This window comes from Aplidium turbinatum, chromosome 5, assembly GCF_918807975.1.
Source record: "Aplidium turbinatum chromosome 5, kaAplTurb1.1, whole genome shotgun sequence".
Classification (NCBI taxonomy): domain Eukaryota; kingdom Metazoa; phylum Chordata; class Ascidiacea; order Aplousobranchia; family Polyclinidae; genus Aplidium; species Aplidium turbinatum.
The window spans coordinates 27359723-27380408 of NC_137476.1; the positions used below are offsets into that span (position 1 = coordinate 27359723).

Sequence of the window (20686 nt, forward strand, 5' to 3'; positions counted from 1 at the left end):
TCCCCAGTCAAAAACCGTACCGGCGCCCTTGGCGGTGCCCCAATTTATACCCAGCAACAAGTTTGTGAGGAAAGATTTGTAAAAAGCGATTGTTTGAATACGTCTTTAGTTTGTATCGGTTATTTTATTGTCATGTTCATTATGATGTCATGTTCATATTCCCTTACGCTGACCCGAAACTGAAGTTTGATTGTGACGTAACGAAAGTGAGACCATTCGGAGAAAAGAAACGTGGCTTTCTCTCACCAGGATTGCCAGCGTGTAGCACTTGGCAGTAGCAACAACAATGCAGTGAGTACCGCCTTTTTTCAACGCAGCGTTTTGCGAAATTGCTTTGTTCTGTCGGATCCCTAGCGAGAGACATAGCGGAAAACAAGAAGTTGCGCTGCTGTTGGTTGGATAATTCAGCGTTTAACAAAAACGGAAATAATCGTAATGAACACTTCATAAGTGTCATGAAAACAGGGTGGGCGAAACATATTTTGCCCACCCTCGTTTCACGGCAGGGTGGGCGCCGCCCACCCGGCCCACCCTATTTCGACGCCTATGCACTCAGGCTAAACTTAACTCCTATTTTGGGAGCAAGTCTTTTAGGCGCAGACAGTTAGGCGCCAGTCAAATAGGCGCACACACTGTGGCACTCGTTTATTTAGGTGCTATTCCTAGTAAAGTCTGCAGACTGTATCAGCTTGGCAGGTAGGGCAATGCTTTTCACAATGTTATATATATTGAACAGAAAAATATGTTGTTTTGTTAATGCGTGTGCATTTATTTGTTGTTAGTCATGGCTTAGGGAGTGAAGCTGCTTTATCCGGCAATGCTTTTCACACAAAACTTTATATTGAACAGAAAAATATGTCATGCCTTCCGTGAGTGAAGCTTCTTAAACCGGCAATGCTTTTCACACAAAATGTTACATTGAACAGAAAAATATATTGTTTTTTTAATGCTCGTGTTCGGCACTTATTTATTGTTAATCCAGGTTTGCGTCGGCGAAAGCTTTATCAATGAATTATTAAAGTTTCCAAACGTGACTGAGTTCACTTTTAGTTAAGTCAAATAATAACTACACTAAACATATCAGTAAAAAATATACCGAAGCCTATATTCAAGGGGGTGGTAGGCTTGAATGAAGAGTAACTTAGTTTTCCATCAAAACCCCGACTAGGTTTTGCCAAAGCTGAGCTGATACAATCTGCAGACTTTACTAGGAATAGCAGCTAAAATTGAACGGGTGCCACAATGCTCCGCACCTAAATGAACGGGCGCCACAGTGTGCGCGCCTATTTGACCGGCGCCTAACTGTCTGCGCCTAAAAGACGTGGACCCCATATTTTGTTGTTGCATGACAATTGCGTTAATATTACAACGTTATATAGTAGTAACTGTGAAATTTTAAACCTTACAGTAAAACATTGGTTCAAAAACAGACGAATCGTATATGTGTTGCAAATTGCAATATGATCATTTAAAGTCTGACAAACACTGTTTACTACAGTAATCTCACACTTAGTATTAGGACAAAAAGTTTACAGTAGAATTTTCCTTTTCTTTTCTGGCTTTATGCTTCTAACCCCTGGTCATCAGAATTCTGAAACCTTCTATGAGTTTAAACCTGACTTTATTGAACATAATGAGAACTTATACCTTCTATGCGTATTGCACATAAAACGTCGTCAAATAGTGTCAAGGACATCATTTGAAGTTGCACAGCAATCAAACTAATTCCTGTAAAGTACCAATTATTGATCAATCAACACAAAAACATCATACACTTTTATAGTGTAAAACAAGCTGAGCTGTCACCAAATGTTTCAACTGAGGTCAACTTTGTGATAGTTTAGCTTATTTTACCTCAGAAGAGCTTATCATGTTTTTGGATTAATGGTTTGGTGAATAGCCTCTTTCAACTTTTAACACCAGTATTGAGCAAAGAGTAAGATCAAATTAATTTGCTTGAAAATAACTCTAATGAGACGGATATACACAAAATGAAAAAAAACCTTGAATATAAAAACACAAACAAATAATTAAGAAAGGATACCTAACTTCAAATAATATCTTTGAAAAAAAGTCTATTTAATCAGTAAAATGAATGTTATGAAAATGAGAAGCAGCTTTTCTTAGATCATCATTAACTTCAATTAAGTTAACATTTCTTCTGTTGACCACAACAAAGAGTTGTTTATCGTTGGTCTTTTTCATTGCCACCCAGTTGTCGGAGTGTACTTTGGTTATGATTTCTTGTTCTAAACCTTCACATTCACTGCTATCTAAAGTGCTGCTAATGTCATTTATAACTTTGATGACCTCATCTGGAGTATTGCTAACTGATTTTCCCGCATGTGTTGAATGACACGAAGACTCAACTGAGAGGGTACCTTGATCAAAATACACATGTTTAATGTGAGATTCGGAGATATCCACACCATTGGTTTGAGTTGCTGGAATAGTCTTTGCTAATGTAGCCAGCTGTGGACCAATTTGGGGATCAAGCTGCATGCAAAAGTCGAGTAGTGAAACGTCTAAAGAATCTAAGAAGTAACACAACGTAATGCTAAATGCTTGATAAATAATCAAGTGCATCTGCTCTTTTTTACCATCTTGAACATTGACAAACACAGTGTTGTTCGTATCTTCAAACAACTTGTCCAAAAATCGACCATGATTTAGCTGATACGCTTTGACAGTGGTTGCAGCTGTCTTTGACCTCTTGGAAAAAGGAAGGTCAAGTAAAAGCTTTTCCCGTAATAGTTTCACAAGAACTTGTGTATCAAGCTTGCATAAAGTGCTCATAATCAAATTCCGATCATGCAAGATTAAGCAATGCTTGATACTTTTATATTTGTCTAGTATAGAGCTAATGAAAGATTGAAATCCAAATACACTACTTTTTTCAAGGGTAATGTACCGAAGTCCATTGAACATGCTTAACACATCACACTTTGATAAAGTTAACGTACTAAATAATTCCTGATTAAACACAATTAGTTTTTCTCGTAAGCCATCCACACTAAAATTTTGAAAAATATCTAGAAATGTTCCATGAAGAAAACAAAAGCGATTGTATATTTCTTTCAAAACAGCACCATATATGACATCATTGATTTCATTTTCCAAAATTTTAGTTTTTCCATCTGATCCTACAACAACGGGATTGGACAAAACCATCACCATCCAAAAATTGTCTTCTGGTTCAAGAAATATATAGTGATGATGAGCGGTATGCATATAATCACATGCATTGTTTGGTGTCAAGGTTTTTGTAAATTGAACTAATGCTTCATAGAGACCAACATTATTCATTTTTAAATCTGGTTTTTCATTTTCAGGATAGTAATACAACAGTTTCTTTTTTTCTTCGCCTTCTTTAGGTCCATAAGTTGGATTGTAAATAACAAGAGAAGAAAGCTTGATTGGTGAGGCCATGGTTGAACGCTTTCTTACTTGTGACACATTTTAAAAACAAAATATATATATATTATCAGTATATATGTTTTCTATTTTTGGGTAAAAAAAGAAAATACTCCCAGAATATGAGATCAAGCACAAAAAAGACTCTAAAGCTCGTGTGACACAAACCTGAAAAAATAACAACAGTAAAATGATGCTGGTAATATATATTTTTTTTAAACACAACATTGCTAATAGGCAATATATCATGATCAAGTTATTCTGGTTTAACTGACTTCATCCAAGACATCGAGACCAACATATTTTGATGCAGGGTACGTACATATTATTGCGAGACTATTCTATTTAATCCATTGAGCATATCTTGCCTTGTGCAGACACTTTGTTCATGAATGTTGAATTCCGATAAAACCCTTTCACAAAATGCAAACGTGATCTAGTTAAAATGATAATTTTACCTTTTCATTATTGAAATTGGCAAGTTACAAAAAAAATGCAAAAGTCCCAATTTAGCTGCAGGAAGCTGGAAAGTGAAAAAATGACTCCTTTTGGAGAAATTTCATGTAACAATGTTTGAAAAATTAAAAGCAGAAATCATTCGACTATAATAATGTGGGAAATATCAAGCCATGTTGACAGCAGATAGCATGCGCTACTTTAGCCAGAGCAGCGGTAGCGAGTAGAGCGCTACTTTAAAGTAGCGAATGCCCACATCTGAGGCAAAGTAACTGAATTTACAGAAATAGGTTTTAAATACTGCAATCAAATTGTGAAAAGGGTTAACAATGCAATTGTTATAATTTATGATTATACAATTAGTAAGATATAAGACATTTGTATGGCATATTGCTCAAGCATATTTGTTGAAAAGTCAACATTATTTGTAAGCAATAACCACTTTGCTATATCAGTAAAGCAATATTACTGAGTCAAAAATGTATGTGATGTCTATGTAACATACCAGAGCAAAAATGTGCTGAGTGTGTAACATAATCACAGATTGTTGTTCTGAAGAAATTTTACTAATACATAAAAACTCGATGCATTGGATTACAGTTCTACAGAGGCTCCAAATTTGTAAAAACAGAATTAGGAACAGTTTTATAATCATGCAATACACCAAGGAGAAAATTAGTAAACAGGTTCTGGCCATATAGGCTTCCCATGTTACTGTGATACATTTTCAAATCGGCTTTTTGCAAAAGAACTAGCAAAAACACAGTACAAGAAGTTGTTAGGCTTTTTAACCGTAGTCAAACAGTGTAACAGACAACTTCAAGCTAATTACACATAAGCCATGGCCGAAAGACCAATAAAAGCTAGGGTTAGAAAACAAGTACTGTGTCCCGCAGACTTGTGGAGAATTCCATTTGAAACATCTGGCTCAAGGTTGCGAGAAAATCATTAAAAAAGCATTTGTTTCAAAACAAGTTTTAAATTACATGAAAAAGATATAAAATAAATGTTAGTGAAATGTTAAAACAATTTTAAAAATATATGATAATTAAAAATAAACCAAATAGGCCTACTATTATCCACATGTGTATAATTCACTAACATTAAACAACTTTGAAAACTTGTTAATTTAAGCATGCTGGATGCCTGGTCTGAGGAGCTGCGTACTGCTCCAACATAAATTCGAGTCCACGTCCTTTAGGTGCAAACAGTTAGGTGCCTGCCAAATAGGTGAGCGCACTGTGGTGTTAGCATATTTGGGTGCAGTGCACTGCACAAATTACACCTATCATTATTTTGCCAAATTATATCAAATGCCTCCTCCCCAGTCTCCAGGAACAAAATCCTGTTGTACGCCACTGAATGTAACCTCAATACATGTGGTTCAATGGGTTGACTAAGCCAAATACGTTAGGTTAATCTTATACAATATAACTTGCTGGTTATAATTAGCAAATGTTTTTTTAAAATTCATTTTCATTTTGTTTTAATTCGAAAAATATTTCAAATTGAAAGAGGCAAAATTAATGGTTTAGACAAAAAGTAAATTGTGTGTATCTGTTAATGGTAAATTGTTCATGCCCCGTTCATACCCAGAGCTTTATGACGCAAGAAGCTAAGTTGTTGGTATGATAAAAGCCTTTCAGACTAAGAGAGACTTCCCTGAAATTTTAAAACGTCTTCTAAGCCGTAGCTATAGTTCTCAAATGGCAAAGACTTATCAAGATGAAGTGATTAAGCATAAAAATAAATTTCTAGACTAATTGTTTTTTTTTCAGATGTTTGCTAAAAAAAAGGAAAAGGTGGCAAAAAGTTTTATTTTGACTTGGAAAAGTTTGTTTCAAACAAGCGTAATTTTTACCTTTGTTTTAATGGGTCCACGTCTTTTAGGCGCAGACAGGTGGCGTCTGGATATTTAGGTGCGGAGCACTGTGGCCTGGGTTTTTTTTAGGTCATTTATCGGTCATTGACCGATTTTTTAGCAAAATGTCCAAAAAAAATATAGTCAATTCGGTCAAAATGTCCGAAAAAATATATCGCCGCTTGAATTCAAAACTGACTTAAGTCCATTTTTAGCGTTTTGAGATAATTGCAAATAACTGCATTTGCCTGTACAACTGAACAAATTTCTTTGACATGGATGTGCACACAGAGACTTACTATTTACCAGTGATAGGCAATATGTTGGTCCACAAAAATCACCGAAGAATTTGCCACTAGGTGGTGCCATCAATTTTTTTTTTGTATGTTGTTGGACTTAAGTCTTTCTTGCTCTGAAATATTTTTGATTCATTTTTATGTAAATGGACATAAGTCTTATTTATCCTTAAAGTTAAGATACCTACATGCTGAAAAACACGAATGAATTGTTTAATACCAGTGCAGCATCATTCATTTTCATTTGATGAATCACTTTTAGAGGTAAAGTATCATAGCATACAGCAAAATAACGTAATTTTAACTCAAACTTTCATGTTCAAAATTTCTTTATCACAAATTTAATTATTCAATCACACTGACACAAACTCTTCCAAAAAACTCTTCTTCTTCTTCTTAGCAAACTCTCACACTAACTGTGAATTTTCAACATTTTCCCAAAAGAGAGTAAAACTGCTGTGTAGTTGACTAGTTGTGCTGAATTATCTTTCTCTGTTCAATTAACATGTTGCCATTTCATACAGACTACAGTTAGTGCAATTCAACCTGTAGTCACTGTAATTGAATTTAATGTACCGTACTTAAACAACTACCACTGTTAACTCAATTATTGCACATAGTAACTACTGCACTTAATTTGTTTATTAAATCCACTGCACTTCATTAATTACCACTATTGCCAACTCGTTACAATTCACCAGCACAATCTCCTTATTAAATTTCCTCAATTTTTTTCATATTTGCTAAATTCAATGCGCTTTCATTCACTTCACTTATTAACTGGCACAACTTATATATACCACCATACTGCATAATGACATTGACAAGTTCACTGGGCATAACAGAATGATGCGTTATCAATATGCATAACTTTATGCATAACTTCTTTAATCATCAATATGCATAAAGTCTTTAAATCAAAAGTGTCTGCAAAGAAGCGCTATCACTTATTTCTGAGCCTAGTTTATAAAATTATACTTCAATACTGTCTTTGTTGGGAGTGACCGGAAGATTTCGAAAGAAGTTGTGATGTTGAATTGGAATTAAGCCTTTGAGGCAGAGTTTTTTCAAATCATTCTTCTTATCCATTGAAGTGCCAGGAAAAGATTTATATAACCTTGGCATAGTGGTAGTGCTCAGCTTCGTCTTTCTGGATTTTCGAACAATTAAGTCTAGTTTTCTGAATGTGCTTTCACTGTAGCTGTATTTTATAAAAAATGTTGTTGGCTCTGCTTTGGTGAATTTTAGTTGCATAATTTTGGACCAGTAGATTCTTTCTCCATTGCCATCATTGACATTGGCTTTCATCATTTTCGAAAACTGAGTGAAATCCTTGCTTTTGAAATCAATCACATCACTATGTTGCAGACATTCAACAATTGGTTGATGCTTTTTGAAGGCAGTCATAATCAAAGTTTCCCATTGTGCAGTAGTGTAAATGGTCATTTTGCTTGCAGCACGTTCTATGATTGAATGGGCTGTATCATTTTCGTTTTGGCTATGCCCAGATACCAAAAAGTTCAAGGTGATTTCATCAAAGCCATAAATCTCGAGAGCAATAGCCAGCATGATATAAACCATACGGTTACAGTTCTGGCCACAGCATCGATCACAAAACAAGTGAATTTTCTTTGCACCATTGGTGTTTGCTTTTGATAAAAAACTTAGAAGACATGATACTACTTCACAAGAACCTTTTCTTGCATGACATTCGTTCCACAAAAAGCAAGTAGTTTGCATAGAGTTCAAATTAGTCACAGTAAAGTTGTAATTTTTCAACCTTAAACTGTAATAAAATGAAGATGCTTTTCCATGAGGTGAAAGCAATGTTTTCTGGAAATCGAATCCTGCAGTAAGAACAGATGCATCGTTAGAAGCTTCCTTCTTCATTTTTTCTTTATGCTCTCTTGCAAGTTGCTTTTCAGCAAGGTGTTTTTGTTGATCAGCCTTCATTTGATCGGTAACAAGATGTTCTGGAGTATTATCAAAAGCAACACAGCTATCACATTGATCCTTCTTCGGTTTGTGAAATTTCAGATTGAATTGTTGGGTTAATACTTGGTAATACGTGGAATAGTTTTCTGGTTGAAACTTACGTTCACTGCACCATTCAATATACATTCTATGCATCTCTGCAATATTTAAGTGTTCTGGCAAGTATTCACAATTTGATTCTTTTCTGATGTAATGGGATTCAACAGTTTTGAAATGCGAGGCCATACTTCAAATCACCCTTTGAAACAGCACTTTCATTCCAAAGTATTGCACTGCCCTTGCAGTGTACATCTTCATCAAAACGTTCCAACAAGTATGCATCACTTAGCACTTCTGTAATAAAATTTCGCCTTTCAAAGGACTGAACTTGTACGCCGTGAACTGTACCACAATCTCTTTCATCTATCATAGCTTTAAATAAATGTTGTCCACTTTCACTAAGAAACACTTCCTCTTCTTCTGTGTTGACATTGGCAGTAACTTCCACATCAGTAACAGCATGATTATGGGGCTTTGAAAGTGGCACAAAAGCAGGATCCATATCTGAATCATCATCAATATCGCTTGTTTTTGGAAGAATAAATTTTTGTTGTTGATCACCAAGTCTTTGTTCTGTTATAGCATATTCTTTGTTGATGGATGTAACATCATTATCTATCAGAAATTTTACCCTCAGTGTGTTACTATATACACTCAACACAATTCCTTTGAGGAGAGACTTTTCTTTGTACAATAAGCCATCTGTATACTTTGGTCCTACATCACTTTTGTTGAATAAATCACTAAATCAGCTTGAACAAATATGCAATCATTTGCTTTTATTTCATCTGTGCTTGACATCCAACTTCTCGTACCTGCAGTCCTGCACCTTTTGAGCTTTCTGCTATTTCCATTTTCACTGCCCTAAGTTATTATCTTACCATACTCTAAAATACTACAACCTATTTAAAAACAACACATTATTATATTTGCAATCATCAACATAATTCAGGTATAGGCTGCTGTAAATACCATGACCATAGGTAGGGGTAGGCTATAAGTAGAAATGATTGTCAAAAAATGTTAAAGATGTTACAAACAAATGACTGATTCATTCCTGTATCATACTGTCATGAAAGAACGTTTTCCCTGCTAGGAGGTATAGCCAACAACCTTTTCTGATGCTGTATTGGTATAAAATATCTATTACCTAACAGATCATGGCAAGACTGTGTGGTTTCTGTTCGTATGTTACGTACAGGTGTACAATCTGAAAGTTACTTAAAGCCCCGAACGCATAGATACAATGTGCATACGACTGTTCAATTAAACCGTACTTGCCATGCTGCCAGTTGAAGTGCAGGCCAACTGCTGTAGTTTTGTTGCAAGGCAAAGTGATTGTTATTATGATGTTGATACAATGCAAGCTTAACTAGTTGCCAGTAATTGGTAATGGACTTACAACTAAAATTACACTGATAGTTTTTGGACATAAGTCCACAAAAATATCTTAAGTCCAAATGTTTTATAAAAAAATTTATCTTATGTCCATGCATGGACATAAGTCTATAAATTATTAAAACTTGGAAAAATGTGTGGACATAAGCCTACAGTATCTCTGGTTTTAAGGCAGGTACAGCTTAGCAAATTGCTCATAACATGGGCTTATGTCCAATTAGCAAAAAAATGCAAAAAAGTCAAAATCATGAAAAGTGGACTTAAGTCAGTCTTGAATTAAAGCGGCGATATAGTCAATTCGGTCAAAATATCAGAAAAAATATGTACGCACGCACATCGATTTCAGTGATTGCAAAGAAGCTTCTTGCGCCACTCTACGATTTTTTGTCAATCAGAAATACAAGACGTAGAATTAGTGTTTGAACGTTGATCCAATGTCTTATTGTATGTGATAACGTAAATACAGAAGTAACATTTCCCAAACGTGACTGACGTGGTGCTTTCAAGTTTGACGCAATGTTGCGTTGCCTTGGAAAGGTCAAACCGCTTGGTAGAGATTGATCGGTCTGTTCTGTCAATCGGGACATTTTCTCAGCATGTTGCATAATAATTATCAATTTTTGAGCTGGTGGTCAACCCTTTCGAAATGTTATTGACCAGACCTCGATAAACAACGAAGTATCCCTTTGTACGTTGATCCAATGTCTCATTGCTTGTGATAAATGCAAACATGAAAATAACAATGATACTATGAGCTAATATAGTTGTACTGAAGAGGGTTCAATACCCGAAATCGCGATCTGCAACAATAGAATTTCAACTTGGACTTTGTCATGAATATTGAATTTCCACCCAACATTTTCTATTTCTGTTTGAACTACATGTACTTTGAAAGGTTGTCAATATTACTGCATTCAATTTTTTTCACTTCATGAAAATAACACACTCAAAGACTTCAACGTTTTAGAAATGCCACTGTGTTTTCAAATCTTCCCTTCAAGTCATGGAAAAAATTGATCTGTCTGTCGGGAAATTATCCCAGCATATTGCATATGTTGTTAACTTTGGAGCTGGTGATAAGTTAACCTCTGTGAAATGTTTGACTCAACATCCATAGATAATGATTTTGTGTGATGATTTTTGCAACGTCGTACTCCATTGAGTAGACGCATAAAGCCCTACAAAAATATAACTGTTTGTAACTTTTTAATGAGCAGGTGGGAAATCATTTCAATTTAGCTGGAATTTTTTCGTTTTCGGTAAGTATTGAGTAGCCTCAGGGGCATATCCTCAATGGAAGCAAGGGAAGCCTCAAACCCTGTCAAAATTGAAAAAAGAGAAGATGATATTTTTCAGTAAAACGATTTTGTAATTTCTTAACCTGAATACGAATTAAAACAGCTTCCAACTCAGGCCTCGACACTGAAGGCGGCCATTGGGAACATGGCCGCGATTAACCTACAAAAACCGACGTTTGTCCACCAGGTCTCGCACTTCCGTTGGCAATATTTGTCCGCCATGCAGTTCCGAGAAAATTTTACGCAAGCGGTCTTGTGAATAAAGTACTTTGCCACTTATAATCACAAAGGATTAGAAAGCAGTCAAAGCACCCGATAAATCACGAAGCGTGGCATAGATTGGCAGCTATTGCTAATGCTTTGCTGACTTTTAATGCAGAGAACGCAACCGTACAACGTGGATTCAGTTTGCTTTCTCGGTTGCGAACTCCAACAAGAAATCGCTTGCATTGTTCAACTGCAGATACCAGTAAACTTATGCGTTTGAGGTTAAATGCTGCATCATACAAAACATTCAATTATCACGTGGCATACGCGCACTGGCACAGTAACGCGAAGCCAGCACGCTACAACGTGAGCGGTGAAATTGTTGAGGAGTTAATTCACTTTGTAATTGCGAACCCTTAGAGCGTAACGTGTTTCTTTATTTGGTCATTCTTACTTGTTTTTATTCCTTTTCGTTGCACTGTATTTTTGTTTTGCGTTATTTTTGAACTTTTGTTAGTTTGCAATAAAATATGTCTGCGGCCGGTGTTGCAAGCTTGAGTTTCGCTGATGAACGTTGAAGAAACGTTTGTTTGTTTTAACTTTTCTCAGATAAAACACGACAACGTTTCTCAGCGAAACTTAATGTTGTAGCTAGTCAGGAAGTGCAATTTTTTTTCTATTAGCTACTTGATTGGAAGTATATTCATCAGAAAAAATGACCGAAATAAATGAAAAATGACCGAATTTTTTCAAGTCATTTCAGACAAATGACCGAAAAGTCTCAGCAAAAAAAAAACCCAGCTGTGGCGCCCATTCATTTAGGTGCTATTCCTAGTAAAGTCTGCAGATTGTATCAGCTTGTCACTTTTCACACAAAATGTTATATTGAACAGAAAAATATGTTGTTTTGTTAATGCGCGTGTGGAGATGAGGTGCGATACAACGCTTTATTACTCTTGATATTAGCACACCTCCACAGGACATTTGCTATGCATCCTGAACACAGGTTGCAGCCAGATGGAACCTTACGTAATCTGTTATCTTTCGCAATTACTTCTACTCGGGATGGATTGGTCGTGTGGCGAGTACGTATGAAACAATGCTCTACTACATGAATACATTTCTATAAGGCGTATGATTATGAACCCCAGCTACAAGTTGCAAGCATAATGGTGCGACTTTACTTGTTATTAAACCTAGTCGGGGTTTTAATGGAAAACTAAGTTACTCTTCACTCAAGCCTACCACCTGCTTGAATATAGGCTGCGGTATATTTTTTACTGATGTTTAGTGTAGTTATTATTTAACTCACTAAAAGTGAACTCAGTCATGTTTGGAAACTTGAATAATTTACTGATAAAGCTTTCGTCGACGCAAACCTGGACTAACAACAAATAAATGCCGAACACACACATTAAAATACAATATATTTTTCTGTTCAATACAACATTTTGCGTGAAAAGCATTGCCCTACCTGCAGTGCCAAGCTGATACAATCTGCAGGTTGGGGTTGGGGGGTTAGGGTCTTATTTTAATGTTTAGCGTCATTAAAACGATGTAAAAGTGGCAATGATAATTAAGCTACGGTACCCAATAATTTTTTTTAAAAATTCAAAAAATTGCCGAATAAGGAACTCGCCGAAAAGAGCTCTCGCCGAATGGACTAGCCAAATAGTAGCAGACCCGTTTTCTAGATGTGAAAAGCTTTCGTAACAAGTATCCAACAGAGTCATTTAACAGTGGGATATTGTTCATTGGCTCATACGGCAAAATACAAACTGGCATAGTCGTGGACAACTAAAAGTAACATATATGATATAGGTTATTTCATCTATAAAAGAAACCTGTTGTGTCGAATAGCACGAAATGTAGCAAAATGTTTGATGCCAGGCGTTAGAACGTCAATCAAAGCATTTTCCTGCAATCTTCAAAATGGCGGCGCGAACGCCTTGGAAATTTCTTGCTTGAAGTGTCGCTTTTAGACCTTGCCTTGAAGTACCTGGCACAAAAAAATTTACGTAAATCGGCACTCTTATGATTGCATCACGTGATGTTCCCCCTGCCGATTGTTCCTCGAGGGTGCAACCTAGTTCGTACCCTGAACAGTTTGTACTCTGAAAAGATCGAGAGAAAAAATTCAAAAAAGTCGAAGTCGCTGTTCGGAGTTTCCGCAAACAAACAAACTGAAAAGATCGATTGAAAAAAATAGAACAAAGCCAAAGTCGCAGTTTCCGTTTTTCTGCAAACGTTTTAAAATTTCTGGTGATGATCCAGGGTGCAACCTAATTCGTACCATGAACAATTCATACCGTCAGTTTGTACCTTGAAAGATCGAGAGAAAAATTTAAATAAGCCGAAGTCGCTGATCGCAGTTTCCGCAAACATTTTAAAAGGATTAGGGTGTATCCGCAAACAAACAAACTAAAAGGATTGAGAGAAAAAAAATAGAACAAAGCTGAAGTCGCTGATCGCAATTTCCGTTTTTCCGCAGACATTTTAAAATTTCCGGTAATGATCCTAAGAGTTTGCCGAAGTCGCTGATTGCAGTTTCTGCAAACATTTTGAAAGGGTTAGGGTTTAGGTTGATTGGAGTTTCTGCAAAACATTTTAAAAGGGTTTAGGTTGATCGGAGTTTCCGTAAACATTTTAAAAGGGTTAAGGTTGATTGGAGTTTCCGCAAACATTTTAAAATTTCTGGTAATGATCCTAAGAGTTTTTGTTTGTATGCGGAAAATTTTAAAATGTTTGCGGAAACTGCGGTCAGCGACTTTGGCTTTTTTTAAATTTTTTCTCTCGATCTTTTCAAGGTACGAACTGACACAAACATTTTAAAAGGGTTAGGGTTAGGAAAAGATTGAGAGAAAAAATTAAAAAAAAGCCATAGTCGTTGATCCCAGTTTCCGCAAACATTTTAAAAGGGTTAGGGTTAGGAAAAGTTGAGAAAAAAAATTAAAAAAGCCGAAGTCACTGATTGGAGTTTCCGCTAAAAAAGTGAAAAGATCAATAGAAAAAAAATAGAACAAAGCCTAAGTCAATGATCGCAGTTTTTCTTTTTCCGCAGTTTTTGCAAACATTTTAAAATTTCCGGTAATGATCTTAAGAGTTTGCCGAAGTCGCTGATCGTAGTTTCCGCAAACATTTTAAAAGGGTTAGGGTTGAGATCGGAGTTTCCGCAAACATTTTAAAATTTTCGGTAATGATTCTAAGAGTTTTTGTTTGTTTGCAGAAACTGCGATCAGCGACTTTGGCTTTGTTCTATTTTTCTCTTGATCTTTTCAGAGGGAAAATTTTAAAATGTTTGCGGAAACTGCAATCAGCGACTTCGGCTTTTTTTAATTTTTTCTCTCGATCTTTTCAGGGTACGAACTGTTCAGGGTACGAACTAGGTTGCATCCGTTCCTCGGCCTGACGTCCTCCCTCAGTTTTTTTTCCTTTTTTTAAATTCTTTTCCGCAAGGAAAGGTGTTTGTCGAATAGTGACGGCACGTGTCAAGCGGCATTGGGCAAAAATCGCAGCCCTGTGCCTAAGCATGGAGGAACTATTTTAAAAGTAGGTGGGGCCCAGAGGCGCAGCAGTCAAAGTCAATCCAACTTCTGGGGAGCGAAGCCCCCAAGACTCACCATATTGTTGCATTCCTAATGCTTGAAATTGTATCTACATTGTGTTTTAATTACTGCCTTTCGTGCCAACAAGCGAATAATTTTCTTTTGTGGGCCAGATTTGACAAACAATTTACAAAATTGTTAGATTGCTCTATATAGCGCTATACAAAATATGGCAATGTAGACACAAATAAAAAGGCAACAAATAGTACACACATGAGTAATAATCTGCAGCATTATACAGTACGTGCATTCGTGTATATATGTAATGATATCATTGTTTTAAGGAAGTGGCTATTTTTCCACACTTAATGCCATGGTTACAATCAGGTGTTGCCAGAGTTAAGATTAAAGTTAGGAAAAGTTAAGGTAAGAGTTAGAGTAAGGAATAAGATTAGCCTAGTGTTTTGATCTTTGCCCAGGACTAAAAAAAATTCCAAAATACAAGTTTTTGTTTTCAATACGGTAGCTTTAAAATTTTCTCAAATTAGAGCAAAATTTCTTATTTGGCAACACTATTGAGGCTATTGTTACACTATATAGTGTAAATATAGCCACAACCTTGTTTTAACCAGAGACCATTGAGAATAATTATATTGCTTGATAGACTGCTCCACCAATCACACGTAACCACACCCACACGTGCCACCCATCAATACAGGGATCAACAGGAAAGTTTGAAGATTGGATTTCATCATTGAGCTATCAAATATAATCAAGCTAGTGTGTATCAAACAAGTGGAGACCTTTTTTGGAACTCCCTCTCTGATTTGCCGTTTTTGCTACATTTTTAAAGAAATTGTCTTTCAAAAGTGTGTAGGCCAGACCCACCCAGAAAATAAAGTAGGTGGGCCCAGCCCACGTTGTTCCTCCATGCCTGCCTGCGCCTATGTTTTCATATTTTCAGGTTAGGTTTCCTTTCTTGTTCAGGAATCAGGGTCCACGTCTTTTAGGCGCAGACAGTTAGGCGCTGATCAAATAGGCGCGCACACTGTGGCGTCTGTATATTTAGGTGCGGAGCACTGTGGCGCCCGTTCATTTAGGTGCTATTCCTAGTAAAGACTGCAGATTGTATCAGCTTGGCAGGTAGGGCAATGTTTTTCACACAAAATGTTATATTGAACAAAAAAATATGTTGTTTTGTTAATGCGCGTGTGGAGATGAGGTGCGAGACAACGCTCTACTACTCTTGATTTTAGCACATCTCCAGTCTCCACAGGACATTTGCTATTCATCCTGAACACAGGTTGCAGCCAGATGGAATCTTACTTAATCTGTTATTTTTCGCAATTACTTCTACTCGGGATGGAATGGTCGTGTTGCGAGTACGTATGAGACAATGCTCTACTACATGAATACACTTCTATAAAGCATGTGAAGTGAACCCTGGCTACAAGTTGCAAGCATAATGGTGTGACTTTACTCGTTATTAAACCTAGTCAGGGTTTTGACGAAAAACTAAGTTACTCTTCACTCAAGCCTACCACCTGCTTGAATATAGGCTACGGTATATTTTTTATTGATGTTTAGCGTACCATAGTTATTATTTGACTTAACTAAAAGTGAACTCAGTAATGTTCAGAAACTTGAATAATTTATTGATAAAACTTTCGCCGATGCAAACCTGGACTAACAACAAGTAAATGCCAAACACACGCATTAAAATACAATATATTTTTCTGTTCAATATAACATTTTGTGGGAAAAGCATTGCGAGTTTAAGCAGCTTCACTCACGGAAGCCATGACATTTTTTTTTTCAATATAATATTTTGTGTGAAAAGCATTGCCCTACCTGCCAAGCTGATACAATCTGCAGACTTTACTAGGAATAGCACCTAAATGAACGGGCGCCACAGTGCTCCGCACCTAAATATCCACACGCCACAGTGTGCGCGCCTATTTGACCGGCGCCTAACTGTCTGCGCCTAAAAGACTTGCTCCCAGGAATCAGGACTTCAAAATTTCCAAAATCACAAGTTCTTGTCTCCAACACCAGAGTTGCCAAGTGGCCTAAATTTCAGACAAAAGTGGCACATCAAAATCAAATTAAAATCCTACCAAAATCTCTGCTCTATTGACCATGGTTATTTTCAATATGAATGCGTTAGAAGCAATGTTTTTTGTTCAACTTTTTTTGTCAAATATTGAATTTCTACGGTTGATAATAATTATTATATTGCTACCAGGAATATCTAAGTAATGTTGAGTCATAGCAAAAAGTACGTCAATTTCCTTTGTGCAGAGAATTGCTTTGATTGATTGATCAATATATGATTGATCAATAATATATGTTACGTTCACTGATAACACCTGGCCCTGATGACATTATATAGTTTTTCGATTTAAGGAATATCTAAGTAATCTTGAGTCATAGCAAAAAGTAAGTCAATTTCCTTTGTTCAGAGAATTGCTTTGATTGATTTTTATCTTTCACGTGCTCCTCTGCTACATCTAGGGAAATCTGAAATTGTGTTCACAGACTCTGTAAAATACCTGGGTGTATTTATTGAGAGTTCTCTCTCAGATGAAAAAGATATTTCAAGGCAGGTACGCTCTCAGTACTGTGCTGCAAATAATGCAAAATCTCATTTCGCTAAATGCTTACTCGCTGTAAAAAACATTGTATTTCGCTCTTATTGTATGTCCTTTTACGCATCCCAGTTATGGAACAAGTTTAGATCTTCTAGTATAAAACGATTACGTGTTGCTTACAATGATTCTTTTAGAATATTGCACAACTTGCCTCGTTATGTCAGTGCCCGTGAATATCAAGTAATGTATAATATAACAACGTTTGATGCTTTATTGAGGAAAAACATGTTTTCGTTTATCAACCGTTGCATTCACTCCTCAAATCGCTTTAGGCCTAGCCTATATCAGACCTGATGTCATCTGATTGTTTCTATCGTTCTGAATACTTTCAATTCTTCCAACCCTCATTGTATGTAAATTTGTAACAGTAGATAGCCCATTTAGTGAGCTTTTAAACCGACGGCATCCAAAGTGGCTCTCTGTGACCTTTGTGCATTTGCAGTTTGTGTATTATTTTGTTGTGGATATGGACAACTTTGTCTGACGCAAATAAATAATAATAATATATGATTGATAACTTCTGTTGATAATAATTTGAGCCATAAATAAAGTTTTTAGATTGCCGATCTCAACTAATTGATATGTTTTGATCCGGGTTTTGATGCTAAAGCGGCTACGTAATGGTCCTTGTTTTGGCATTTGTGAACGCTGGTTTGTTAGTCATTTATGAACATGCGGGCCTGGTCTATTGGTATCTCAGATTTTGTCGACTCTGTGTTCCCTGACGTTAAATCAACGTAGTAAGAAATATGAGCCGCAAAGACTGCGTCTACCGTTTTGTGTATTGGCCTATATGCTATCATTCGAATCATTTTTTGTATGTAACAACAAGTTCGAACCAAATGAATTAAAAAGTTAGCTGAAGATCACCAAACTCATCCCAGTGCCGGTCTTTGGGATGTGCAAACCGTGCGATCGAACAGGGCCCGCAAATTAGGGGGCCCGCAATTTACTCAGAAAATGCAGTAATTTTGTTATTTCCAATGGAAAAATTCAACAAAGTGAATTCAACAAAGGAATTAGCAACAAGAAAACATAGAGACTCAACGGGTGCAACCTATTTTGTCCCCTGAACATTTCGTACCCTGAAAAGATCGAGAAAAAAACAACAGAGCCGAAGTCGCTGATCGGAGTTGCTGCAAACATTTCAAAAATTCTCTCGATCTTTTCAGGGGACGAATTAGGTCGAAATTTGATTTTGTTACTCCGATTTCAGGGTACAGAATCGGGGTAAGAATTTTTTAGGGGACGAAATAGGTTGCATCCAAATCAACATAGAGACATAGCTTTATAACTTATTTTCGAAAAATACTGCGGAAAGCGCATGATCTTATCCTTTTGCTATGCCACCGGACAGCACCATTTTACAGTAATACTAATATTCATACCCAAATTTTTGTTGAACATGCTCTCAGAATGCCCCAAATTTAAAGTAATTTTTCAAAATTTTCTGGGTGAGGACCCCCAGACCCCCCGCCACAGGGTGTCGCCGATGACGTCGTCAGGCTTCGCCCGCCAACCGTAAGACCAGTACCCCCTCCTTTTTCAAAATATCTAGCTTCGCTACTGAATTGGATCATTGTCATTGGGGCCCGCAAAGTATATTTCGCACAGGGCCCGAAATACCCTAAGACCGGCACTGCTCATCCATATTATTGAACCTCTGATTGAACACGATATTTTCCTATGATTATAGGCTACTTATTGTTTAATTTAGTTGTAAGATAAATTTGTTTGCACTTTAGCGTATCCTGTTTGCAAAATATTTTATAAATTTGTTTGCCCTTTAGTTCGCACTTTACTTTTACGGTACCTGAGTTGTAGATTCTACGTAAATAGGCCTAGCCCTGATACTGGGACTTCGTTAATTGACAGGGGATGGACGTCTCCTTATTCAAATCACAGCTGGATGGGTAAATTTTTACTGGGTCACTTTTGTTTGTGACGTCTTATAACTCTGTCTTTGGGGACGAGAGATTAGTTGCTGAAGACACAGAATGCTTGAGGACTGCATGCTATAGCCTAAGCATCGAAAAATTATACAACTGATCTAGGGATGGTAGAAGTAGGCGATTGCTCACTCAAAAAGAAGGTGGACAACTGCTGGAGGGTCATGTTTATCAGTGTTATGACAAAATTTGGTGCAACTCCTGTTTGAGGTCTACCACCATATGCCGCATATCCAGGTGCAGCGCATGTGACCTGTCCACGTGTGTACAAAGTGTGTAGCCTATTTCCAAAATAAATGTATGGAAATATGTGATATCATGTTCATTTAATAGGCTACTGTTCAAGTCATGATAGTGCAGTGGTAGACTTCATGCTGCAGTTTTAAGGGTAAGTAGTTTTACACTGCTGCAGTAAGGTTCTGCCGATGTTCTAGCACCCTAATTTCAAGCAAAATATAGCATTTCAACTGATGAGAATAAATTTGCGTAAAAGCGAAAAAAACTGATTGCATTTCTGCCAATTTTGGAATTTTTCAGCTACCCTCCAGCTGCCCATATCGTAAGAAAAATCGGTTAAGTGAGTCGTCCAGGTATTCCAGTGTCCCTAAACTGATCGAATCAATGAATAGCTGGTTAAATAAAAACGAACGATAACGACAATTTCAACAATTTTTGCACGGATGTGTTGCTACTTAGAAAAGACTGTGTTGGTACAGTATGTGTAGCCACAGTAGCCTGAGTCGTCCAGGTATTCTAGTGTCCCTAAACTGATCGAATCAATGAATAGCTGGTTAAATAAAAACGAACGATAACGACAATTTTAACAATTTTTGCACGGATGTGTTGCTACTCAGGAAAGACTGTGTTGGTACAGTATGTGTAGGCTACTGTGTACTAGGGTGGATTGAAAAAACGTTTTTATAAAATTTTTATTAGCTTTGGGTTGGAAAACTTGCCAATTAGGCTACTACTAAAAATAATTGTGCAAAATTGGAATGTAATCTGACGAGAGCTTGATCTGCCACCAGCCACTTGAAAATTTACCATTGGGCCATTCCGAGCCAATTCACACAGTCAAGAAATTCAACCTCTTCAATTTTTCTTAAATTTGACACACCTTTTCACTGTCTTATATGATGAACACCTGCAAAATTTGAGTGAAATTTATTAGCTGTTCTCACCACGGCTTATAGGCTAAGGGACGTCGATACAATAGAAGCTTCAACTTTGATACAATGAGTTCCGTCGCTTGCCGTTGAAATTGCGTAAAATTAAACACAAGACTTGGTGCCAATGCATATAACGCGACAATTGTTTTTTGCAGACAATGATGTCCTTTCAATCAAACAAAGCATACAACGTTATTGCAATGACTCAGCGTCATTTGGAGTAGATTTGATGTAAAATAATGTGAGATAAGTATTGAAAGTGATCGACTTGTTTCTTTTGATTGCATTTTCCTTTCTCGTGACATATTCAACGTTGTGGACTGTTTCTAGATTGCTCTGTTTGGGCCACAACGCTTTTATGAATAATTTGAAATTTAGCTACTGTAGAAGCTGCGCTGTAACATATTA

The 20686-nt window shown here is 36.7% G+C and overlaps 1 protein-coding gene across 1 annotated transcript; it reads right to left on the reverse strand.

The window, feature by feature from the left end:
- Positions 1 to 1867: 1867 nt before the first annotated feature.
- Positions 1868 to 4784, reverse strand: LOC145770799 (vacuolar fusion protein CCZ1 homolog). Its single transcript, XM_082582526.1, has one exon. It carries the CDS (start codon positions 3427 to 3429, stop codon positions 2080 to 2082), a length of 1350 nt encoding a protein of 449 aa, XP_082438652.1. The 5' UTR covers positions 3430 to 4784; the 3' UTR covers positions 1868 to 2079.
- Positions 4785 to 20686: the final 15902 nt, after the last annotated feature.